Source organism: Coturnix japonica, chromosome 2, assembly GCF_054131305.1.
Source record: "Coturnix japonica strain WE chromosome 2, WE-NBRP24, whole genome shotgun sequence".
NCBI classification, from domain to species: Eukaryota; Metazoa; Chordata; class Aves; order Galliformes; family Phasianidae; genus Coturnix; species Coturnix japonica.
In genome coordinates this window covers 23,101,364-23,129,070 of record NC_140664.1, presented here as the reverse complement: position 1 = coordinate 23,129,070, position 27,707 = coordinate 23,101,364, and the positions used below count along the sequence as shown (strand labels likewise).

General features: G+C 35.2%; 1 protein-coding gene across 3 annotated transcripts in view; it reads right to left on the bottom strand.

Annotated features, from left to right (window-relative positions):
* Window positions 1-27,707, bottom strand: part of MMP16 (matrix metallopeptidase 16) — a 158,849-nt gene that overhangs the window by 92,677 nt on the left and 38,465 nt on the right. Inside the window, exon 2 of one of the 3 annotated variants that reach the window (XM_085537238.1) lies at window positions 928-1,011. The exons of the other annotated variants lie outside the window; for them this stretch is intronic. Within the exon in view, the coding sequence (XP_085393364.1) occupies window positions 928-936 (9 nt within the window). The 5' untranslated portion in view covers window positions 937-1,011. The remainder of the gene's footprint in view (window positions 1-927; window positions 1,012-27,707) is intronic. 3 annotated transcript variants of the gene reach the window in all.

Sequence of the window (27,707 nt, the reverse complement as noted above, 5' to 3'; positions counted from 1 at the left end):
ACCAGCTCAGGCTGCCCAGGGCAATATCAATCTGGCCTTGAATGCCTCTAGGAATGGGGCAACCACTGATTCTCTGGGCAGCTGTGCCAGGACCTCACCACCCTCTGAGTTAAAACAGGGAACAAACAAACGCAAATTATGATTGAGACCATATGAACTGGCTAGGATTCATTGTTCTAGTCAATCTACCACCAAAACACAACAGACTTACAAACTATATCCATCTGAGACCTTGCAACATGTGGTGGGCATTATGGATACAGTACATGCATTTTTTTTCCTATGTGACAGATAAACTATAGCATATTTTATACCCTGGGTAATGCGTTAATATATTTTCTAATTACAACATATAAAAACTAACGCTAGGCTTTTGCATCCAGTTTGAAGATTAAGTCTGAATGAAAAATGTCATCAGAAAATTTCATTGTTATCAAGCACCTTCTCCATCATTCATCTTAAAACTGTGTAACAAACATTCACCATGCATATGCTAAGGTTTAATTCGTTAATAAATGTTTTCCTTTCTTGCTTATTTGTTTGTTTTTGTAAGAAATTTTTCACACACACACAAAAATTAATCTTTCTTCTTTAAAGGAGAATTTCATGTTACTAACAAAAAGAAATCCCCGTCCTTTTCAACCAGTTTTTAAGTACTGTATGAGATCAGCTTTTACAATAATAATAGCATTTTAAATGTATGATTAGGACTCAAGTCTTTTTTTACTTTAATAGCAGATTTAATAATGTAGCCATTATGTGAACAGGAACTGGTGCAAAGGTGACTTCCTGAACCTACAGAATGTACTAACAGTGCTCATGCTTGACTTTAATTGCATTATAAGGAGGAGCATGGCTATGAATAAGCCTTTAAAGAAAAGTTCCTTCATAGAGAAAGTTGTGTAATCATACTGCCGAAAAAGTTACCTGTAGCATTCAAACATGAGGATGTAAATGGAGGCTCAGAGAGTGGCAGTGACCTTTCTTTGAGTTCTCTTCATGTCAGAAAGTCTGAAGAAGCAGATGGAGACCAAGTTTACAACTAGATGGAAAGTTCTAACTTACAACTACTGAAGGATAGATCTTAAAGTTATTAAACAGAGTATGAAATTTAGTTTTGAAGACCATAAGTCCCTTTTAGAAGATGATTTCCCTTTCTCAGACCTTTCTTCCTCCTTTTCTAAAACTGTCTTGATCAACCATTTTCTGAGACAGTCACCAAAATGTAATAAACAACATGTAAGAAAACAGTAAAAGATTAGCTTAATGACACTATTTCAGAATTTTAACACTTCTGCTTTTTAAATGTCCTAGCACTTCCTTTTTCCTGCACAGTGTTTTTGCTGAACTGTCCAAAACATTGCCAAAGTCGCTTCCCTCAGAGTCTAAAATTAACACAGAAATCTGCAACACGGGTGAGAAATTCAAATTATCCCCTCTAGTGTGCATTACCTTATCAACACTGAATTTTACCTGCCACCTTCAATAAATCAATAACCATTTACTCCAATGCACACATTCTGAGAACTCTACTATGGCACTCAGCAAATAATCTCTCTCTAAAAATAAATTCATAATCTTAGCTTAAACTCACTTCTCAAATAAATTGGTGGGGAGAAAAAAAAATGTATTTCAAGGATAAGTAGCTACTGGAGTAATTTTCACAATTTTATGAGATATCCTTCTCATGGGCAATTTGGATATCAGGATGGATTTTTTTTTTCTAATATTATTTTTTTCACCCTAATGGATATTCTTTATTCCAAAGTCAAATTATTTCTGGGAACTATGACCTCTACTACAGCAGCAAAATTATGAATACTCTTTTATGATAACAGGCCTTGTGTTATTTTCTTCCTTGAGGTAACAAACTCCTCAGAGATTATGATTCCTTATAAAGAGGAAGATGTGATGGGATACTTGGACAATCACCATGGTAGTAGCTACCAGACTTGAACTTTTGCATGTCATGATCTTAGAACACTAATCAATGTTATTTTTTCATGCCTGCTCTGCAAACACATGTGGTTGTGACAGCAAAGAGGTAATGCTTACTGTAACAGAAAGTTGTATATTTAAGCGATAAACATCACAAGAGTTTGAAAGGTCTGGTATTTCATGCCTCTAGGGAACAGAGCACAAATCCTAATGGAAAAAAAAAAAAAAAAAATAGCAGCAGGGACTGACAAATAGCAGGACATGGACCTGCAGAGGCTCTAATATGGACCAGCCAGGGGCTGGAAGGGAAAAATATTCATTTGGTTTTAATGAGTGCTGAACTGCATTGTAAAAATAAATAAATAAATAAATAAATAAAAATAAAAATAAAAATCTGAGAAACGTAACATAAGTCTGCTACTGAAGTCTGGGACAATGAATTGGCTCAAGAGTTGTTTATATAAATGCTTCATTTGCACACATAAGGTCCAGACAGGTGGAAAACACATATGTATCCCTTGAAACTTAACCTCAGCCAGTATTCTGTCATGAGATTAAAACAAAATCTTCTTGCAGTTTCAGAATGAGCTATTTATTTTGTTTATTTCTGTAGGTTACATAGGGCAGCTGACATCCCAAGTTCTGAACGTGTCCCTTTTCATAATGTAACACTTGAATTAAATCTTGTAAAATCCTTAGAAATAATTACCTTCATTTCTCTTCCTGTAAAATTCTGAACTCATCTTTGGTTATCTTATCTTTGTCAGGATCTGTTGTGGTAGAACACAGGGAAATGATTTCAAACTGGAGGATAGGAGATTTAGCTTGGATATAAGGAAGAAACTTTTTAAAGTATGGATGGTCAGGCACAGGTTGCCCAGAGATGTGGTGGATACCCCTTCCCTGAAGCCATTCAAGGTCAGGCTGAATAGGGCTATGAGCAATCTGATCTAGATGCGGGTGTCCCTGTTCACTGTAGGGGAGTTGGGCTAGATGACCGTTAATGGTACCTTCCAACACTAATGATTCTATGAATAATTTTTCCAGAATGTTGGTACAGCTATTTTAAAAAATCAAAAATTCATGCTAATGTATACATAAATATCCCTCCAGAACTTCAATTTATACAGGATTTCACCATATTGAACACATTTTAACAAATATTTGGCTATGTTAAGAGATTTTTAGGTCACATGGAAATTTCTTTCACAGAAAGGGCAGTAAGTAGTTTTGGTTCCAGGATCTGGAATGCAAAGCCATACTGCTACTGTTGCTCTTCTCTGTGGAGCCATTCCTATCACTGCTGGCAGTATTTTTGCTGTGCATACAGCAGTACATGTATTACAGATGGTGAACCTTCAACATGTTGCTTGCATTCTAACAGACTGCTGCAAGGGAACATGGCAAAGAAACAAGAATATGAATAAATACCTCATTTGCAAGACCATGGAAAACATGGTGACATCTTAGCACCAGCTCTGTGGCAATGCTTTCAAAGACCACTACTAATTAGCTATCCAAAGAGCTTATTTAGCTTGACAAAACCTGAAAGTAATAGATGTCACAATCTTCTTTTCCCTTCAGTACTTAAATGGAGCTTATAAACAGGAGGGAGACTGACATGGTTTTGTGATCTGTGTTACCAGCTTTTGCCCTTCTAACAGTCTGCTTTGTCACATTACATCTCCCAATTTCTTCAGAAGTGATTGCAGGCAAAACATACTACAATGAATGTGAATAAGAATAGCTTAAAAATCGTAGACAAATTAAGAAAAATAACACAAAAAGGAAAATAAAATGAAATCCTAAACAGAAAAACAAGCAAGAAAAGGAAGCATTCACCCTTGAGATACAAATCAGCAGATCTTTAAATCACTGTGACCTGTTTTGAACGCAACACTTTGCTTTTGCTAAGCGGTAGACTTGTAGATGTCACAGAGAAAAGAAGAACACAGAAAATAAACAGAATAACATCTTTAAATGAAAGTTTAAGTTATTTAAGACCAACAGAGTATATCAACTACTTCTGATATATACATATGTTTCTAAAATATATACCAGATATATTTGAGAAATCAAATAGTGGACTTGAAAAAACATTCAGTTTCAAGCAACAAATCATAATATGGAAATCCACTAAAATCAAAAATGTGAAAAATCACATCAAAGCCTCCTCAGGAGGACAGTTCAGTAGGTCAGGTGGAACTGCATATGGGCTAAGTGCTGTGAGCATTTCTTCATTAAGTATTTCTAACTCAAGAGAATAGTTATGTCATGAAGGATTTTCTACGTTTTGTTTTGCTGTGTTTGTTTTTTTGATTTTAGACTGTTGTTTTTTTTTAAATGATGATCATATTTTGTTAGTGTTCATAATTCATTAATACTTTGAAGTATAAAATATATATGGAGGTTTATAAAATACATATCTTCACAGACAGTTGCACATGACCAAGCATTACAATGACTGCAAAAAAATGTATGAACTGCTTAATTTTTTTCATCCAATTATGTTAATCAATAGGTTAAAAAAAATAATAATAATAAAAAAAAAAACATGAATTTTCCAACTGGGACTGCAGATGGACTCTACAGGTACTTGTCTGATAAAATTAAAATATTACATGCCTTCGCTGTGTTTGCAGCCAAATAGAAATGAGCTATTCATGTCATAGTAAAGCTACAATCATTTTCTCATTCTACCAAAATGTTTTAATGATTATCACTTGTCTTTGCTTGTTGTCCTTCACAAGTACTTGTCCCCCTTTCTATTGTTTAAAATAATTTTAATTTGATAAAATATACTTGCTCTTCAGTTTACTCTGGCATCAAGTTTTATTATGGCATATCCTTGGTAGGTTTTTCATTACATTAAAAAATGACACAAATTGGCAGCTAGTTAGGAGCATTAAATTTAGCCAGGGAGTCTCAAAAAGCACAGTTTTTACCAGGTATTTTTCATGCCTTATTATCAGGCATGACAGAGCCCATAGATCCATATGACACCTTAAATACTATCACTTTCCTGTAAGTGATTCCAGCAACAATAGCTCGGCTTTCATTTCAGTGTCTTCCATCTTTACAACAAAATCTGTAAAAACTAAGAATAAGTTTGTTTTATAGTACTTTAATGTAGCTAAGTGATGCTTTTAATGTTGCTTGTAACACCCAAGGTCTCATAGACACCAGTGATCCAATTAATAACATGAACTGTAAACATACTGGTTTTCACAAAGTATTAAGTGTATGTTGTTTTTTCAACACTTGGTTGTGGAAATTTAGAATTAAATCCAGTCCCAGATGTCCTTTTGTGTGTGACAAATGCAGGCAGACTTGCACATGAGGAAAGGCTTAGCTTGAAGCACATGAAAGTCAGAAGTTTATTATATAGATGGGATATTATTAAAATTGGGATTAAAGTGGCCTCACCAGATGTTTATGCTTGCAAAATGCTTAAGACCAACACTGAGAAACTGTGTCAACTGCTTACTACCATTTTGATGAAAAATTGATAAACTCTGCTTTTTGAAATATTTTCAGTATTTAAATAAACTATAAACAGTGATCTAGAAAAACAGTTCTTATTTTACTTGATTCTTCTGGCAAAACTTTTATAAACTTTCTGATACTTAATAGTATGATAAATGATTTTGAGAGTTTCATTTTCAGTTGCACAGATAATTCTCAAGTTCTTATCAGTCTCAATTTTACTGACCCAAAATTCAAACACAGTCTCAGTGACAGGGGATCTGACAAAGAACCTCTAAGCAATGCCATCTGTGATGAGAATATGACATGTTCAGCTTTAGAAAGGTCAATGCAGAAGGACAACCTGAATTGCAGCATCCATCAAAATGGTATTTAGCAGTCTGGATGAAGAAAATGATTTTCTTTAGCCTGATCAATCACAATATCAGGGTGATATCTCAAAATACTACAAACAAGCACTAACATGTTTGTAAATATTGATTTTTATTTGATGCCATCACCTTAACATTTACATAATACCCCAGCCTAGGGGACTATGACAAACCATTTGACAGAGTAGAAAAAATGAATAAGAAAAGCTGTCAGAAAATAATACGTTAGAAACAGTGTTTTTCTTAAATCATAGCTTTCATAATGCTTCAGAGTGTTTGTAAAAAAATGTCTTAATTCTGATTACCTAGTTACAATTTTGTTCAGTTCAACAGCCTCCAGGCCAAGAAACCACTACTTTAATTGGTTTATTCCCTCATGGATTACTCAATCCTGCCTATGCAAGCAATGCCCTTCATCAGCCTTTCAGTGCTTCTGGTATGCAGGGACACTTTGACCTTTTGTATGCCTCTTCAAAATGTAACAGCAAGGTAGAATTATATTCTGCTCTTCTCAGAATTAGCCTTTTTCAATGGACATCTGAAAAACAGTAACCATGAAATGCTGGACTCTCCAAGGAAGTTTTGTGCTACTTTTTGGTGATGCCAGCTTTGTAGCTACATTGATAACTATGAAAAATGCAAGTCCAAAGAAAACAGCAAAGCATTGATGGATGCAGTGAACTTTGCTCAGAATAAAAGAAAACACTGTAGAAATGAAAATAGGATTAACCTTAGTGAAAGCTACAGAAAAACAGTCTAGAGCTTGCTGCCAATGAAATGAGCACTAAACACTGTTTGGTCTCCATGATACTATGGAGTAGATGCAGCTTGTTTTCCAACTAGCTAATACTAACACACAACTAAAAATTTGATAACAGCCATATTTAGTATCCTGGCCAGGTAGCCCTTTGGAAAGTGTTTTAGTATAGCAGTCTTCAGTTAGAAGTAGGAAAATAAAAAAGCAAAACTTTGTAAAAATAAAAAAGCAAACCAAAAAAGAAGATGCTCAGACCTATTCCAGTCATAGAAATACTGCTGGGGTTACTTTAGTCAAATATAATCACAGAGAATTATCTAAAGGTTATCACATCTCTTAAGTGCTCTAGTGCCAACTAACAAGCATAACCTGCAAAAGTCACTCCAGATTCTACTATTTGTTCTAATTTCATTTCAAGGAATGATTCAAAATGAGTCTTCCACACAAAATGTGGAGATATGAACACAAATGCAGTCAGAGTGATGCCACTCTACATGCATGTTGGTTTAGTATCTGCAAATCCCAATGGATGGCAGGGAGAAGAATGTCACCTAAGGCTGTGTTTTACTTCATCACTTGTGACATGGGCTTCTTTAACCAAAACCAAGCATGTGAAAACAAGTCAGTTGTTGGTAAAATACAGAGAAATGCCTCGTAGTCCTCTGCCTAATACCCCTTGGTTATTACATTTTCTAATATGTCATTATTTTCACATGGGTTCCCCCGTATAATGAGCAACAACTCTTGCAGAGTCAGCACTAGGACAGAGACATGCTTAGGAAGTCTTCTGTCTCACCTCTTCCCCTTATCTGAGAAAGGTGGCAGCTGGCACATCTCTGTGCCAAACTCTGCACAGATGCAGGAGGGGCCTTTTACTGGCTACCCAGCATTCTCTCTGTGAATACAACAGTGGAATGTCTAATGATTTTATTATTATTATTTCACATGTTGCTTTGAAATAGATACTGTATGACTTGAGAAAAATGTATACCATGGTTTGGATGAGAACATCAGCTAGCAAACTGTTAAGTGACACTGAAGGTAAATCCAGACTTCACAGCAGCCCACTTCTGGGTGGGGTGCAGCTCTACACTATTAACAAAACAGTCCATCTATGACATTTGTATTATGGTGCTGCCCCCACATCTGTCATGTAATGATAACAACTGCAAACAGCCCACACTCCTATTTAGGCTCAGTGCTTTCCAGGCAGTTATGATTAACATTAATTCTCAGCCAATTTGAGATAATGAAATGTATTTAACCTTCCAATCCTGACAGCTTGCACCAAGCTCTCCCCTGCCCCAGCTAACAAACATATATCAAGCAGAAATGCCAGGCAAAAGAAAGCAAAACTGCTGTTGTCCTAAGAGCCCCCTGGCACCTTAAGCAACCAGTACAAGTCAGAGCACAGATCTTACTGTGCTGAGAGACTGGCTCTGTGAGAAACCAACCTGCCTTGAAGTCATTTTTGCACCATCTACCAGTTAATATGTGCCAAGTACTGCTTGGTCACAGCTGCAGATCCAAATCAAAATCTCTCTTATTTGAAAACATAAACACATCTTTCACTTTCAAAAGGTAAGAGCTTCCAGATGGCACAACTGTCAAGGCAGATCAGTTTCTGATCCAGTTCCAGCCACCTTGACAGCAGAGTCCTTAGTACAGATGCATACAGAAAAAGTCAAGAAATGCAACAGACTGATGAGATTAGAATTTCAATTGCAATGCATACTTTTTTAAATTCCATAACAACAATACTTAAAATAAATTAACTTTTTGCTATTGCTTTTGAGACAAAATACGTAGCTGAATTTTGCAGATACAATTTAAAAGCCCTCCACTGAAAACACCATGATGTCAAACTAGTATTTTACAATACAGCTCAGGCAATACCATTCAGTACTGCTTTAAGCAAAAGAAAAGCAGAAAGGATACAACTGAAGTGCCTAATAAACTGGACAACTGTATAATAAGAGAATATGTAAATCAGAGGAAGTGCACACCACAAAGAGAAAATTGGTGTTGGTATTTGTGAAGGAATATGACTGAGATAATAGATAATATAGGGTTAGAATGACACACAATTGTAACCAAAGGAAGTCATCACATCACAGGTGGGAGACTTAACTCTTGGAGACCTCTGCTGTGAAACATGAAATACTGGATGTCAGGGAAAAACACTAAAGAAACAGAATCATATAGAATAAGGGAGGGAGAGAGGCAGAGAGGGTCTAAGAGAAGTGGATATGAGTCTGATATGAGACATAAAAATCATGAACAGCAAAATACCATGTGCTTAAATTTATGCAAGATCAACATAAGCAAAGGAATTCCTAAGATAAAAATTTAAATGTTCTCTAAATATGATCCAGTACATGCCTGCAGTAAATTTTGCAGTACACTTATGATGTGTGTAAACTATCTTAATGTTTATTTCTTTACCTACCTCATGCAAGGCATATATGGTTCCTGCCTCACTTCCAGTTATTTTTTCTATAAGTTATTCTCACATTTGTAAATAATTCTCAAATCATTGTCAAAAGTTTTTCTAAATTTGAAGGAGGAAAAAGAAAAGAAAGGGGGTTTTTTTTTGTTTTTTTTTTTAATTTTTGTGTTGTTTCTTTTACTTTTTAAAACAAAGAAAAAAGTTATTTTTTTGTTTAAAACAAACAAACAAAAACAAACAAGAAGCTCGCGGATTGGCATAGGGAGGCTGATGACAGCTTTGTAGAGTATAAGGAGCATATATGCACTTCTTCAGTGTTTACATTAAAGAACAAATCTGAAATTGACCTACCTAATGCTTAGCCTAGAGCATCATGGAAGTCAGAACTGTATTTTATAGGAAGATCTGTCTCAGATCAGAAAAGGATGTTTGTGTCACTGGTTATCATAAGGACATTGTGTGTTATCATAAATTTGGTGTATTTACTCAATCACATCAAAGTAAGACACCTCTGTGTCCCCATTACCTCTCAAGCCTGCAACAGGCTTTACACTTTCATCAAAGACCAAAAGACTCACGAATGATAATGCCAAAGTATAGCATCTTTTCTTCAGAGGTATTATGAGGACATATTTGAAACTTAGGGACTGCATCTTCCAGAAGAGAAGCATGGCAGTCAGAGTGAAAATTTGAGGGTATAATGTGATTAGTTTCTTCTATTGATTTCTCACATCTGCACCTGGTGGTGCCATTTATAGCTGCTTGCCATCATAAATATACTAACCTTAGGTGAAAATAGGAACCATTACTGAATGACACACGTAAGCTCTTTAAAATAAAAACACACAGGCAGCCATCAGCAGAACTGAATTAATATGATCAACCTTAAGTATGCTTTAAAGCAGCTGTGGTGATTACACTGCAAAAGGAGAAACTGCAGCTGGAAAAACCTTCAACAACTAGATATCTTTGCCATCTGATTGCATAGAATTAGGAATATATAAACAGTTGATACCAACTGCACCTTGCCTCACCACAGCTTGTTTGTGAATTAAATAAATTGCAGTAAATCACGATACATTCTGAGTTTAGAAGCATCAGACATTCCTACATGAACCTGCTACTTAAACAGTCATCCTTCTGAAAAAGTGTGTATTTTATACTCTTTCATGTGATTTTATGGTTTTACTTCTATTTATGTGCCCACTTGTCTCTGAAATCCTGATTGATATTCTTCCTGAGGCTTTCCCTTCTGTCATCCACCTGTCTCCTCTCCTTTCTTAGACTCTTAAACTTTCACATGCGAGCCAGGATTACTCCTACTTAGACCATATTTGGCCTCTCTAAAAGCTGTTAGAAAATCTTGCCTCTGCTCTTTCACTATCTTTCCTGGAAATTCAAAGTGCTAAAACTGAGTGCAGCACTTTTTCACTTCTGCTTTACCCCAGCCTACTTACTTGCCTTTACCATGTCAAGAGTTTCCATGCCATATTACAGTCCTCTTGGCAACAGCCCACATGAATCTGCACAGTGCAGGAAATGTGGAATTTATCTGTACAAGCCAAACAAGATGTACCTGCTTTACACAGAGCTACACCTAAATTAACAAGGCCCTCTAGAGATAAAAAGTACACCTGTTCAAACTCAGCAGTATGTCAATAGAAGCACGCATCTTTTGGACTCAACCCAACTCACACTGCACTTTCTCTGAGCGCCTGAGACATCTGAAATAGACCTACAGAACATCTTTGATATATTTCCTCACTCTCTCTCCAGAACTGCACATGCATTCAGATAAATGTGTGCAAAGTATTCCCAGTCAAAAGAAAAAAGACAAGTCCTAAGGAGAACTGTTTTATTTACTTTTGCTATTCCCTATGTAGTATTTTCCACTTCTTTTTACATTTGTTTTCTTCCTGTAAAACCAACCAAGCCAGTTCTCTTTAGGCCCATCGTACAAAGTCTTACTAGTCCAGGCAACATCAAACTTCTGGACAGTTGTCCTGCTTTTGATGCTGCCTTTTTTGGGGGATTCCTTTTTCCACTTTTTGAACATACTTCTATAGTCTCATCAATATGGTCCAGAGACCACAGACCACAGATGGTTTACTGTTGCCAGTTCTGTACTCCGCAAGTCAAGAAGAGCTGCTTTCAACCACTATGTTATTTCTACCAACTTTGTGCCTTTCATTCATTTTCCAGCTTTTGACAAAATTTTCTCTTCTTTCTCCTCCCTGCTACATTGTGTCTCCCTTTTTCAAAGGCGCATTAATGACATAAAGTTGCAGAATCAGCTGAAATCAAGAACCATCACCTCCACAGGGCTGCTGGACTCCGAGCCCTACCACAGACTAAAGTTAACTGTGCGAAATGAAATCATACCATGGCCTACACAATCTTAATATAAAGTTGACTTTGTTCGTGTTTTCCCTGTTCTTCCTCTTCCTTACCACCTTTATCTATTATAATGTCTCTTTTTTTTTTTTTTTTTTTTCCTTTACACAGGACGCAGGTGTCCTATCCTCGTACTGCTATTTTAAATATTGAATTTAGTTACTGTTATAAGACTGGCTCACAACAAGCCTCAAACAGGGTTACATATTAACTGCTGTTTTCTGCTATTGTTGTTTCCACATATGCTAGCTGACATAAAGAAAAACTGCAAAGGGCACTCTTTGTCCAACTGAGCCAGTCTAGATTAAATCAAATAAAACAATCAAAAAAAATCAAAATAGTGAATTACTTAATCAGTGGCAAGTCTGCTTTACTAGAAGCTGCAGGATAATAAAACTTCCTCAAATAAGACTTTGCTATAACTTAAATCCAAGCAAATCAATTAAAACATCATCTTGTTTCATGGAAAATATGATAATAATAATAAATTAATCTATCTATCTATCTATTTATATATAGAACCGGATGTTGCTTTCAAAAAATATTATTTCCCTCATTCTGTTACATACACTGGTACTGCCAGAAGTTACACAGTGCTTAAAATACATAATTATACTGAATAACAAGACCAAAGACCAGAGGAGTATTAAAGTCAGGTATGAAATGAGCATAGTAGAAACAGCTCTCCAGAATGGAGGCTGGAAGTATAGCTGTGACATTCACCATGATAAGGAGATCAATGAATCCAGTTCTAGATACGGCAGATACAGATGCAGGTTGAAATGATGAAAGTGTTATCTGAAGAAAGGAGAGAGATCCTGCTGGATAAGGTGATCCTATTTTAGTTCACTACTTATTGGGCCTGAGGATCCCCTGACAGTGACCTTTCATATTCCTTCACAAAAACAAACAAACAAACAAAAAACAACAAAACAAACAAAAATACAGCAGTAATGTTAGGACAAGAAACCAAGTATGTGTATTTTCTAGTAGATGGGTTCTTCTAGAATCACTGTACTACAATCCCATCTAAGGTCTTCTGCCCAAGCTCTACTGAGGAAGGGAAGGAAAAACATACAAATCTAGAAAATGCTTATCAGAACATCTACTTATGTATTGCTATAAGCTGAATATAAGATTGATTTGGAAATTCCCCCATTCCCCCAAATAATGAAAATATCTGGAACTATTTCAAATAGATGTGAATTGCAAAATTAATCAATGAAAATAAATAATGTAAACTATACATGTTATTCTTTGCACCAGAAACAAAAACATTGCAGTGGCTGAGGAAACATGGTTACTGTTATTGTTTAAATGGACAGAATTTTTGGCTGTTTAACTTGAAGTAAGAGCAAATACACTAAACACAGTATTACACAACTGCACCTCCTCAATGTATTTTTTATTCTTCCCCCCCCCCCCCCCCCCCCTTTTTTCCTTTATTGAAGCAACTAGGATCAGCATGGCTATAGAAATGCATTTAGTCATCAATCAAAATAAAAAATGTCAACCTATGTTTCATATAAACCTTTCAGATTTTAAAAGAAAGTAGAAAATATTTTTGCTAAAGAAACCTTAACAGTTATGATATGAAGCTCTGTTTTCAAACTGAATTACACAGCTTGATGCTTTCAGTTCTTTTGCTAACAAAGATACAAATCAAGAATAATCTCGGATCTTATATACTTATTCCAAAACAAAAGTCACACGAGCAATTGGAATAACCACTGCTATTTGCTGTCAGTCAGTCATGAAATATGTGTTATACCTACCATAAGGAACTGCATTCTAACCTAAAGGAAACCAGTGTGACAGAAGGTATCTGATCTAGTGAGGAAGATAGATAGAAAACAAATGTCACAGTACTGGAATTGCCTGTGGGACAAAATCCGTGATTTTAGCTAGCTCTGATGTGATATGTTCAGATACAGCAGTTGCTGTTTCCATCAAATGGTCCCAAAATAACCAAATAGAAGCCTGGAGAGGTGATTTTCTCAGTCCACAACAGAGAGACTGTTGTGTTCCAAATGCACATCTGGAGCATCTGCAAGACAGAAAAGTGTTCATGCAGAACTGCTAAGAGAGTATCTGCGGTGTAATAAATAGCAGCAGTCTGGCAAATGACTCATCCTGAGCTGATTCAGGATCTCTGTTCCCTGTCTCTCTATGTTTAAACCTATTTGGAATAATAGATTAATTAGGAAAGCAACATACTGGAGTTAACTCATCCAGTTCCCAAATATAAAGATTAAATTGAAGGGAGACACTGAAATAATAGAAATTCTAAAAGAATATGAATGAGATAAAATTAGTATTTTGACATAGCATTTTGCAGAGAATTAGATATTCTAATTAAGTGAGAGTTTACTGACTACTGCTTTCCTGCATTTCATTCACAAAAGTATTTTTCTAGTAGCAAATCTGAATTAATGGGCTTTGATTGTTTGTTTGGTTGTGTTGTTTTTATTGTTGTAGTTTTTTGTTTGCTTGCTTTTTTTGTTGGTGGTGGTGGTGGTGGTTTTTTGTTTGTTCGTTTGTTTGTTTTTAAATTAGCTATTAATCTGCTCTTTTCCCACATGGATATCTTTCTTTTTTTTCTATAACAGTCTTTTACATAATGGAAGTCTGTTATCATGTGTTCCACCATTCAGACAAAACAAGATAATGTGTTCCACTCAAAAGTGAATTTACATGGAATTATAGGATCATTAAGGTTAAAAAAGAACCTTAAAATCAAATCCAATCATCAGCTAAGACTAAAAAAGTCCAGCAGTTAACCACATCCACAATTTCTGCATCTCTTAAATTCCAGTAGGGATGTTGAGTCTACCACTTCCCCGGCAGCCTACTACTATGCCTAATCATACTTTCCATCATTAAATTGTTCCTAATACCTAATCTAGACTTCCCCTGGCATAATGGTAGCCTTCTTGTAAATATGAAGTTCTCCTCTGATCATACTGTAATTTTAAGGTCTTTTAAAGTGTGGAGGCAAACAGTAGACACATTACTTCATAGTCAAGCCTTCACCAACTCTGTTCAGATTAAAACTATTAACTTACAAACACTGCTTATGTCATTCTAGTTAAAACAGATGAAAAAATATCTGATATTTCTGTTTCAAAGCCATTGTATTTTAGCTTTCAGAAAGTCTGAGGTCCTGTGTGACATTCAAACGTTCTTCCAAATAAACACCTACATTTTTTATTCATAAATTTCAGCTCTCCCCCTTAAGCTCCTCATTTTCTACTCTTTTATCAGTGAATTTCTGAAAGTGGAAACAATCTCAAATTTCCAGTTTCTGAATAGAACATGGGGGACTGGCACAAAGCAGTACAAGGGGGAGATACAGAATAGATATTAGGAAAAATTAGGGCGGTGAAACACAGGCTTTGTAGCAAGCTGGTTGATACCTCATGCCTGTCACAGTCAAAGGAGCATTTGGACAACACTCTTATTAATATGCTTTAACTTTTTGTTAGCACTGAAGTGGTCAAGAAGTTGGTCTATATGATCTTTGAAAATCCCTTCCAAATTTTACTGTTCTGCTCTGCTGTACTCTATTCTATTCTACTCCATTCCATTCCATTCCATTCAATAAAATAATCTATTTCACAATGACCTTTCTTTCTCATTGTTTAAAATGTTTCCAAAATCCCAGATTTCATAGGTAATTTTATAAATTATAATTTTGGTCTGTTTCTCATTTATGAAAAAAACAGGACTAGCAGCCATTGATAACTCAGCTTCCAACAAATTCCTCAGTACAGTTTTCAACCTTGTCCAGATTTCATCTAGATCATATTTTGCTTATAGAACATTCAAGACTTGAATTCAAAATTAATCCTATCTTTTCCCACATCAAATTAACCCCTTTTCTAAAACAGCAATTAGAATATGTTGATATGACTGCTTTTGACAAAAACATAATAGCTGGTTTTATCTTCTTGGTACCAACATATCAAACACCTAATAATCTGTTCCAGATTTTTTCCAGCTGTTGATGTTATACAGATTCATCCATAATTCCACTATTCCACAACTGTTTTGTTTGTTTGTTTGTTTGTTTTAAGTTACATTCTATGTTTGCTAATGGGTCAGGGACTGATTTTGTGATTTTGCTAGATTTTGTAAATCTTTCATGGAAAAATGAACTGGAACCTGTCAACATGAATACATCATGTTACAGCAATATTATTTTCAATTCCTCTTTCTGAATTCTGTTTTTGCACCTTCTAGGTAATGTTATTTTGTTAAATATGTGCCTGCAGAACTGAAGCGAATTTTTAACCTGTTTCTTCTTATTCATTCCTGCTACAAAATGTATATATACACAATTCTATCATTCTGTCAATCTAGTATATTTTTCTAATAACTTCAGAATTTTTTCCCCATTGCTTTCATGTGCCCTATTTGTGAAGCCTGACTCACCCATGTCTGTCCCTGAGTGTACTTCCTGCTATTCCTTCTCAAAGTAATTGTCGTTCTGTTGTTAATGTACTCTCTTTGAGTAACTGCAAACTCTCCTTCATTCATTTACTCTTTAGATTATTTTCCCAGGAGACCTTTTCTACCAGGCCCAGGAGTTCATAAAATTCTGCTTTTTTGAACATTATCATCCATCTGCTGCTACTTACTGTTGCTTCTTCCTAAAACCACAAACTTCAGATTCCAAGCAGAGACGGTCATCCATTTTTAGAAATCACTTAGTCACATCTAGGAAGTGCTATTTGTAATAACTTTATATTATCAAGTTGTTTACGTCAAACCTCCTCTATTCTTCCATACTAATTTTGGAACTGATTAACTGATCTTTTTGGAGTTTCTGTTCTCCTGATCAAACTGGCTACAGAAAATTCTCTTTTCCCTTCTCTGCTTCATATAGGCTGGTAAACGTGTATTTTCAAGATGTCTGCTTCTCACTTCCTGACTGGATGTCAGAGAGCTAAAACGATACTTTTTAATAAGGTGCAACTGTTTTGTTTTTGTTTTGCCATATCTTGTCTAAACAAATCATGCTTTTATATCCAGAAGTCCATGTCTGACTTAATTCATGACACCTCTGCAATCCACACAAAGTAATTGTTCTAATAAGTACTCAAATTCAGGACCTTCTGGGTTATGGAAGAAATCTTCCATAAGGATTTTGGAATTTCTGTAAAGAAATCTAAATATCTGCTTGCTGCTGTCCTGCAGTTTCCAGGTTCCTGTCTCATTTTTCAGTCATGTGAAGACTTCAGTTTATCAGTAACAGTGTTAGTCACAAATTGCTCAAAAGTCATTAGCATGATTCAAACTTATGTTAAAAAAAATTCTTAACATCTATGTGTCTCTGTGAATTAACAGTGTAGTACATGCCATTCCTATAAATCATCAGGAAACTTTTATTAATTTCATGTATCTATCTACATATGTGTGCATATTAATAAAATAAAAATGAAAAAGAAGGAAAAATATGAGTTTATGAAATATATAAACACCACAGTAAGTGCTATTAACCAATCAAATCTTTAAATATTAATACTTAACATAAACTCCATTCTATTTATTACAGATGCATTTTTTTAGGATTTGAACTTTTTTTTTTTTTTTTTTTTTTTTTTTCATTTTGCTTTAGACAGAACTAACTGAATCATATGTATCATATGTGCCTCTATGCTTTCTGAAGTATCAGGTATGATGTGAAAACCTATTAGTTATGTCCTTTGATCTCATCATGACTGGACCTTTTATTAAATAATAATCAATTATATTGGACCTGCTCCAGTACCTCCATGTCCTTTTTGTACTGAAGTGCTCAAAACTGAACACAGTGCTCAAGTTGAGGTCTCACCAATACTGAGTACAAGGGCAGGATGACTTCCCTAGTCCTGCTCACCACACCATTCCTGATACAAGCTAGGAAGAGAATGCTGGTCTTATTTTTTTAAACAAGCAGACTAATTAAGGAAGATACTTCCTCCATGAGTATCTTTTGCACAGAACAGGGAAACTGTGATTAATTTATTAATCATCATTTTAGAATATATCCCAAATGACACTATTGTAGTATGACTCCTATTATCGCAAGCTTTTCTTTGAAAGGAGTTGAACAATTGGCAACATACGGAATTACAGAATCATCAAGGTTGGAAAAGACTTCTAAGATCACCTGGCCCAACTGCTAGCGCATCAGCACCAAGCCCACTAAATTATGGCCTCAAGTGCAACACCAACCCTCATCTTGAAAACTTCCAGGGACAGAGACTTCACCGCTTCACTGGGCAGCCTAACCCCTACCTCACTACAACCACCTTTCAGATAGCTGTAGTCTTCTCCAAACTGAACAATCACAGTTCTTCACAATTTTTTTTTTTTCAAGATATACATATTTATCAAAACACTGATTTTTTAAACACTTCCCACATAAAGAAAATATACAATAATTGTATGTGTCATTTTGTAATTGCATATACTGACAAACAAATACGTCAACAACTGCAAACATTTTAACAGAAACATTCATCACTCATCATCATTTGTTTTAAAGAAATGGGCATAATTAAACTTATAAAACTGCTGAATGCTTTGCATTACATATGCATTATAAAAATGCAATGAAAATTTAAAGCACCTGTTTAAATACTAAAATGATAGCTCATATAAAACTGATTTATTTACTCAGATAAAAAATAAGTTAAAAGACTGAGAATGAGTCAGAAATGTAGTACTCCATTATCCTAAAATAAAAAATAATAAAAGTATTCCAATAAAAAGCAAATTCCAATAAAATGAAATTTTCATATTTCTAACTAGCAGTAACACTGACTTTGTAGCTATCAGCTAGTACAGTGACATTATTTACATTGGAATAATCATTCAGTTTACAGTTAATTAAATTATTGATGCATTCTGGTGAAGTTTTCTCAGTATATAATTGATTTTATATACAATTCTGGTGAGTTAAAACATTTTAACCTTTCTGCAGTATACCTTAATGTTTAAGAGAGAGTTTCTTTTACATTGTCACTAAAAGATGCAAGGCAATTTAACAATCTCTCAACAGTATAAACATTTATAAAAATGTCAATCATTGTGACTTCCATGTGCTTAAAAATATTTAAATTCCTCCAGATGGTGGTAATCTTAGTTCCCTGCACTGTTCTTCATTCAATTATAGGCTGTTATTGAAAGTCCACCCATGTTTTCTGTGGTTTACAATTGGATCTAAATAGGGTGAGATTAAGGCATTCTCTAATGTCTTTTGAAAGGCTTCTTGAAAATGATCTAATCTCCAGCTCCTTTGAGTTTATTTATGCATTCTTATAAGATGTAGGAGATAGTTTATGTTTGATATTTTTAATTTTTTTGTTTGTTTGTTTTTGTTTTTTAAGGTTATGGAAACCTAATCATTAAAACCACTGCAGACATAAAACAATTTAACAGTATAGGACAATAGCATTATTTAAAGTAAGTGCAAAACAAAACAACAAACAAACAAACAAACAAAAAAAGAAAAAACAAACACCAACAAAAGCAGTTATCAACTGTAGTAAAAATGAATATAAGGTATTTTGTGATTTACAGATTTCATAGTATCATAGTCTCATGCGGGTTGGAAGGGACCTTAGAGATCATCGAGTCCAACTCCCTGGGATTCGAGCCTCCTGTGTAGCAGAGCGGCACTTCTACCACTTGTGCCACAGGGGGGATTCGAACCCAGGGCCTCTGGTGTTGCAACGTGGCATTCCTGCCACTTGCGCCACCGGGGCACACAATTTTTGCCTCAGTCACGTTCTACTTCACAAATTCTGTACACCATGTTGAACAGAGTATAACAGAGAAACACTGTTTTCATAGTCTAGCTCATTGCAATACTTTCATGATTTGAATAATTTGATTAATTTGAATATTGTGCTCTGGTGCACTGAATAAACAGAAATTTCAGAGGCAGAGAAGCTGAAAACATCCATAGGCATGACAGTTGTCTTCACTAGAAGACAACTGAATCTATTAAAAAAAAATTATCTTAAGAATTGTAGAACAAGTTTGGCACAGCCATAAGGCCAAGGACAAATATTATAGCTTTCTAAAAGTAAGGAGAACAAAAAACAACAGAAGTTCTTGTAGCATCAACCTAGGATCCAGAGTTCTCATCACCCCATTGTCCACATTTGCAAAAAATTTCAAGCAGAAATGAAATTGCAGTGCAAGAATAATGAAAAAAAAAACAAAAGAGGAGTCAAATGTTAGGTTGAATGTTGGGCTGAATGTTGTTGCAAACTTATTAATCCTTGATGTTAAAATACTAACTTAACTCTAAACTTTTCTGCAGTAGTGGTAACCAAGTGTGAGTAAAGACTTCTCTCTGATTAGCAGAAATTTGATAACATGTTCCCAAAGTTCACTCTCCAAGTTGATGAAAATCTTGCACAAAGAGTTACACTAAGCTGCATAGAAAAATGTAAAATAAGACCATTAAAACAATGGTTCAGTCTGTTCCAGATTATATGAGCCTTGTCAGGAACTGCAAGAAACATTTTGGCTGAGAAACAGGCCTATGAGAATCAAAAAGAGGCCAATAGGTTAGAGGGATGTGTAATTCTTACTGTGATGACTTGTAGACACTCAAACAAGTAATATGTTTTAAATTAAATGTACTAGAATCAGATTTTTGCTATCCAGACTGTGTATACAACCACAGATTTATCAATGAATGAAATGTCACCATGCAACATGTAAAATCCAAGAATCGGAGGTATGGTGAGAGTTTAAAAGTTGAACTGTACTGGAAACTCCAGACCAAAATAGAATTCTATAAACATTCTGTAAAATTTTGAGCTCTAAAATAAAGTAGAATGAATTACCAGTTACAAGAATTTAGAAAAAGAACTGCTTTGCAAATGAACATGAATTTTGCCACAATTCTTTTGTCTACAGCAGGGAATCCAAACTTTTTAGATGAGCTATTATCAACTAGATCTTTCATTTCTCACACACAAGCTTAATATTTGGAAGTTTTAACTTAGATAGATAGATAGATAGATAGATAGATAGATAGATAGATAGATAGATAGATAGATAGATAGATAGATATAGATATCTATCTTTAGTTGTTTTATAAGATCCTCAAAATTTTTAGAGTCATTTCCAGGAAACATGCAAGAACCCATAGCCTATAGAATAGAAACAGCACAGAAAGGGAGTCAAACTCCTAGCAAACTGCAATTTATTCCTTGCAACTTTGTGTTGCACTGAGACTAGACACTCGCATGGGAAGTCTGTGATTACAGATTCTAAAAGACATTTTCCACAACACCTAATTCCTGAAAAGTGTATTTGAAATTAGCAGCATAAAATTCTATTGTATTATTTATTAACATGACAAAACAACTCCGAAGCCATATTTAACAGACCACCGCAGTATCCAAAGATTAGATTTTCAGTTGCATGAACAGTTACAATGTATTCAACTTTTTATGGCATTATGTTAGGAACTTGCAATAGTTTGCAAGATTAAATCCCAGGAAATTTAAATACACATTATGGAGTCATGGTACAGTTTGGCTTATTGAACTATATTTCCTTGAACTGACTAAACTTGAGGCATGAGCTTAATGAAGGAAACATATATGGCTACCAATTCCAGCTTTCAGTCATTTCTTTGCTTCTAGAATTCATAAGCTTTATACTTGTTTAATTTTCAGACTAATCTGCATCTTTCCATTTCTGTCACAGCAAAGACTTTATATTTAGTAATTCTAAATAGCCTTTTTCATACTGTCAAATAAATGAGCATATACGTGCCTTCAGAACATTAAGGAGAAAACATCTGCCCTAATCTAGAATTCATCACATCCCATTAGAAAACGTTACAGAAGACTAAACAGGTAATATTTATAGATACATATTAAATCCCCTTTTAATTTTGGAAATGTTAGACTAAAATAAGTTGTAAATATGTGTGAAGAAAAAAAAAACACTAAATCTTTGATGACAAATAGGAGTCAGAGTCAAGCAATATATCAATATCTCTTTACAAACATCTAGCAGTTAATTATACTAATTTCACACACTAACGGCTTTACACTGAACCTAGAAAAGCCTAAAGCCAATTTATGAAAGAAGTGTGTAAAAATTCTGTTTATAGTTCATGCTACTCTTAAGCTTTATTTAAATCCTTACTCTTTATAGGAGCTATTGTCAGTTTTCTGCCTTAGCTATAGGTCCTGGTTTTAGATAAAAGAAACGACCAGATAGCATAGCTATGTAGACACAAATAATTATCATTCTCTGAATGGAAAATACCCATTGAGAGCTTAATTAAAGATCCATCTTCAATCTATCAGAACCACAGTAACAAAACCTGTATCTCTATACTAATCTATATTCTACCTCTAAACTGTTCTTTTGTTTTGTTTTGTTTTGTTTTGTTTTTTTCCCTGATATACTATGGTATCAGTTTGTATCAATTGTTGTTACAACTGTGCCAATTAACTTTCAGATAAAAACATGCTATCATTCAAACACTTCTTCATCACGGGTGTTTCCATTGCTATCACTGAAGGCAGAAGGCAGTTTGCACCCAGCTTTGAGACTGCTGTGGTATTATAACCTTTGAAAAGACTGTGATGAATGATATAGGGCACAGACAGCTAATTTTGAATAAATGTTAGAATCAGTTCAGGATTTGCAATAATCATTTAGAAGAAGCTAAATTCTCCCAATTTTTGTATATGTAGATTTCAAACAAGGTCTCAGCAGTGTTTATTGGATTGCTATGACAACTGTCACATCAATTCCAAGTCTCTCAGGCCATTGCTAGCTCCCTTAAGGTTATTCACAGCAACCCTGAGACAATATAAGGAGATGTGACCAACAGACCAAAATGGGGGAATGAAGGGCAGTCACTGATGGAAATGTTCAACCACCTCTGCCTCTGGACATCTAATGAAATATAATCTCATGATTCTTTTGGAATTGCTGAGCTATGAAGTCTGATTTCCTTTTCAAACTGTAGATGTTCAGTCCTGAGAATCTAGCATTAAACCATCATAATTTTTTATGTAAATGCATAAGGTAAAGCTTTAAAAAACTGTCATTTCCGCAAATTATGCATACATTCATCATTTTACAATCAGTATTCCGAAAAGTCACAATGGCATTCGTGGAGGATCTTTTAATTATCATCACTGTAATAGTGAAAGAAAAGTAGAGGCCAAAATAGCTGAGATTATAATACCTATATATATATGTGTCTTCCTTAAATGTTATGGCTGGTATATCTCCTTTTCTTTTAGCTTAACAAACCTATAGGTTATGTAATTTGACATTAGGAAGTAATACTTCTCGGAAAGGATGGTCAGGCACTGTAATGCACTGCCCAGGGGGGTGGTGGAATCACTGACCATGAGGGTGTTCAAGAAACGTTTGGATGTTGTGTTGAGGGATATGATTTAGCTGGGAAGTATTGGTGATGTTTGGACTGGATGATCTTCTAGGTCTTTCCCAACCTTGGTAATTCTGTAGTTCTGTGATTCTGTAATTATTGGTTTTGGATAATCATCATTTTGATCTTTGCAGTCAAGTTTAAAAAAAAAAATATCAGTAATATTCTGCATGTAAACTGAGCATCACACAATTTTCCACAAAAGAATAATCATAGAATCATAGAATCACTAGAGCTGGAAGAGACCTCTGAAAGGCCACCTAGTCCAACTCCCCTGCAATGAACAGGGATACAGCTAGATCAGGTTGCCCAGGGCCTTATCCAGGTTCACCTTGAAAGTCTCCAGGGCACCGACCACAATAAAGCAACCCTATTTTTTTCTACTGCTGTTTACCCTGCTTAAAATTAATTATTATAACACACTCATAAGAAATTTGCACAACAGCCATTTCCAATTGCTTTACAGCAATATATACATATTTATTTACACTCATTTCACAAAGGAAGCCTGTTTGATGTTTTAATAATGGATAGGGCAAAGTCAAGAAAGTCAAGGTTCTTACAGTACTGTCTCTTCTGCTGTGCCAACTTGGCATTCAATTTCTTTTCCTTCTCTCTAAGCAGGTTGTGAAACAGTGCCTAGACAACTTACTATATTAAAAGTGTAACTTAACCAAAAGAGGACTTTATCTTTTTAACTGAAAATTATGCTAGCAAGAGCCTGTCTTGCAGCTGTCATGAATTAAATCTACAGCACCATCCAGTTTTAAATTCTGACCTTGTTTAACTACAACTGTGGGTAAATTTCCTTTGCCTGTGGTTAAGCATAAAACATATATTTGTATGGCTGACCAAAACACAACGTATTATAACAAGCCTAATAAAATCTATTCTCACTTTATTTATAAGTACGCCTGCACACATTGCCCTAAGTACTTGCAAGACTAGAAATTGCCTTTTCCTGTTGTGGAAGGAAAAAAAAAAGAGTGCTCACATTAACTTGTGCACCACTGATCTGTGCTTAGGAAATTGAGTTTGAAGTAATGTTGGTTTTCAGATACGGTGTTAAAAGCAGTTTCATGCACACTACAGGCTCAAAATCCCCATACCAATTTGTATCTCTACAGTCACATTTTCTCAGTGCTAACAATGTTTTTCTCTCCTCTTTTGTAGTGTAAAACACCTATATTAAGAGTGAGAATTGATTTACTGGCACTCTTTTAAAGTAGATCTAATGGACAAAGATGCATCTGGAGTACCTCTCTACTGTAAAAGAGCAAAGTACCTCGGCAACCCATTTATCTTTTTCCAAACATAAACTCATTTATGTGAGCAGTGATGCTACAGATACTGCCCCTTTCTGGTACAGGTGCTAGACTCAAGAAACAGATACCGAACACAGAAAACGTCTTCTAGAAGGAGACAAACCTCTCTAATTTCCTTCAACTATTACCTATGCATGGCAGAATGGAAAGCACTAGTTCACCCATGCAAGATAGACAGTTTACATGTAAGCAGGTAGGAATACTTGACAGTAGTAGGCATCTAATTACAGAAACCAAGAAATAATCTTCTGTGACAGGGGACAGGAAAAAGCAGGGCACAAAAAGAAACAAGAAACTGACATGTCTGGCTGAAGTCCACACCTCTGTATTTCCCATAATTAAAATATTTTTTTCCATTATGGATTTACTATTACAAGTCAGTGAAGGATTAAATTCTACAGGGACAAAATAATATATATATATTTTTTTTTTCATTTGCTTGTTGTGAGAGTTCTGAATTTACTTCCAAACTCTGAAATACCTTGATTCATACTTAAATGAAACACATGATGCTCTGAGAGCAAAATATTGCCAGTATCCAGAGCTGCATATCATACTAAGAAGAAATAGATCCCTTTATCCACGGCATCCAGTTTTCCATTACAAGAATTCTGTATTCCTCTTCAGTCTCTCTTTATGTGTTAAATAAATACAGTAATCAACTGCCACATAACATCTCCCTACAATTAATATCAGTAACCAAATATTATTTCTTTTTGAAGTGCCCTCAAAAATTTTAGGCTGCCTGTGAATTCAATGCACTGGCTAAGTAGTAATTACTGTCTTTTACATTAGATTTAGAAACATTCCTTTCAGCCATTGTCTCCTAAGCAAACGGTAAAATGAAAAGCTTATAATCTTTCTCTCTTTAATTTACTGAAAATCTACAATACAGTCTTTCTCTTCTAGTGTTTGTCCAATAAGCACGTATCTCAAATCAGTTTATTCTTTATGAAAATGTGAAAATTAGCCTTCTGTGATAGAACTACATACCTAACTTGTCATAAAAGTCTCTCTGTTTAAGCAGTTGTGATTAACATGTTTAGTTTGGCTCACTCAAGTGCACCTTCTAATCTGACACAATTCCATAGGAGAAGTATGCTCAAATTCAGCCACCTCAACTCTGGAACTACCTCTTCAAGCCTTTTAAATGCCACAGTTAATTAGGTACTCTAGAAAACACGTAAGTATAACAGAGATTCTGGATTTCTACCAGCAAATTGATAAAAGGAAGAACTCGGGTTCAGCAAAGGAATGTTTGAAATACACAGAAGTACTTTTCTCCTAAAAAAGAAAATGAGGAAAAATGTGAGGAAGGGTTAAACTATCCAGGTAAACAATATGCTGAATGTAGCTTCACTTGTGAAAATTCTAGACTGTGCTTGTTTAGAAGTAACATTCACACTCCCTTCTCATATTCCACTAGATGTAAACAACCCTTGTAAAGTATATGGATTTCTTTCCTATCTTTCCTATCTCTGCTTTTTCAAAGGAAGTTCTCCTTGCTCTAATGCTCCTGTCCTTTGCTACTGGATTCCTTGCCAGAGAATTGTTCAGAGTAAATGGTCCTGCCTGGAGAGCATCCACGCTGTTCCCAAAGGGAGTCAATGCTGATTGCGCTTCACTTCTCTCACATATCTTTCTACACTGGGTAATAGTTTCCCTGTAGAAAAATGAACTTTTGTAACCTTAGCAATAATTACAGTCAAAGGAGGGCTGAAATGCAGTTACAGACACACACGCACACACACACACAAGCCCCCAGACACTAAGGAACTCAAATCCCAATGGGACCAAAACACCAAAGAACTCATCACAAGGTCACAGTATGCAGTGCAATTTCTTCTTGAACAAATGAGTGCCAGCAAAATGTAAAAAGTGATTCAACTCCAAAACACACTCCTGTGAAAACAGCACCTTAGAGCTCAAAGTTTACTGTTTTAGAATGGCTTTTATGGGTTTACAATAAAAAAATTACAAAGGAATCCTCATTCCTCTGCTTTCCAGCTCTCAGCATGGGATCCAGAAATCCATTTTCCCTTTATCATCCTCCCCAGTAATCTTGACCCAACATGTATATTAACAAATGGACAATATGTCAATGACCTCTTGTCTGGACTACTGTCCTCACTGGTAAATAAGGGTAATACTTCAATTTAATTGAAGTAATTTAATTACTTTAATCTTCATTAAAAATTATGATCTGGTAATATTTATAAATCCTACATATATATTAAATGCAACTCCCACATACATATCAAATGTAATGATAATCTACCCCAAATTATCCAAATTCTGTGAAGGTATAAACTCCAGGTGTATGTCTTGCTTGAAAAAAATTAACCTTTTTTGAAAGTTATTGTCACGGGTTACCTATGCCCGTGACAGTAGGGCCACCCGGGCCCGGAAAGGAGGGGAAAAGGAGAATGGGATAAAAACAGCAGCAATCTAAGGAGGAAAAACTTATTTTACTAAATATGATATTGAAATACAAGATAACACAATATAATATAATTGAGGCTAACAAATCAAACGAAACAGAGAGAGAGAGTCCCCAAAAACCGAGAGGCCTACTGTGAACTCTAGGTGACACAGCTGGAATGCTTTCCACTCTCTGAGAAGTTCGAGAGAAGAAGAACACTCCAGCCTGGGAATAAGATTATATAGCGTCCTGGTCCCATGACTTATCACTGACCGTGTTGTTCTCTGGGATATGTAGTCTTCTTCTGTGAACTGCCTATTTGATAATTTGATAAAATTATCCATGCTTTACATGATGTTATGATGTGGAATACTGATAGCAAAATTACAAAAATACAAAACCATGACAGTTATCAACAGCCGATATACTCCAAGGCTGCTGCAGGAAATGTCTGGAAATATCTAACAATTCTCCTCCCCATAATCACTGTGAAGAAATAAGTTCTGGAAAGACTGGCCGTTCTGAATTGCTACAAAACTCACCGTGGATAAAGGGTAGCTTTATTTCATTTGAGGATTATGTACCCCTATCAATATTAAAAACTGCAAGCTTATTTCTAGAATCATTCTATGATTCTGTTTCTATGTATAAAATTCATTAACTATGGGTGACAAACCCATTCTCAGTACAGATAAGCACTGGAATCGTATTGCCATTCAATTGATAACAGGAGATCCAGGACAGTGTAGTATGTATGGATGCTGCTACAGTCTGCCAGAAGCATGGAGAGGCAGTAGAGTGAAGCCCCAGACTTCTCTGGATTGCGTTTCCCAACTAAAGATGAAAGCTATTCAGTGACCTTCATGTGATGCATAAATGCAGGCTGTATGAGAGTACAAATGCTATTTTTAATTTCTGATTGTCTTAGTGGTTCTATTACATTTCCATATTTTTAAAAAGTATACAAGTGCAATACACTACCTTATCTCTTCACCATAAATCAATGTCTTATTTGAAATCTTTAAAGATAAAGCATCAGCTGTGTTAAAAAAGCATTTAGTTTTGGCAGATAATCATTTAGAATACACAGAAAGAACCTCTACTTTTCATAGTATTTTAGGTAGTCAGAGGTTA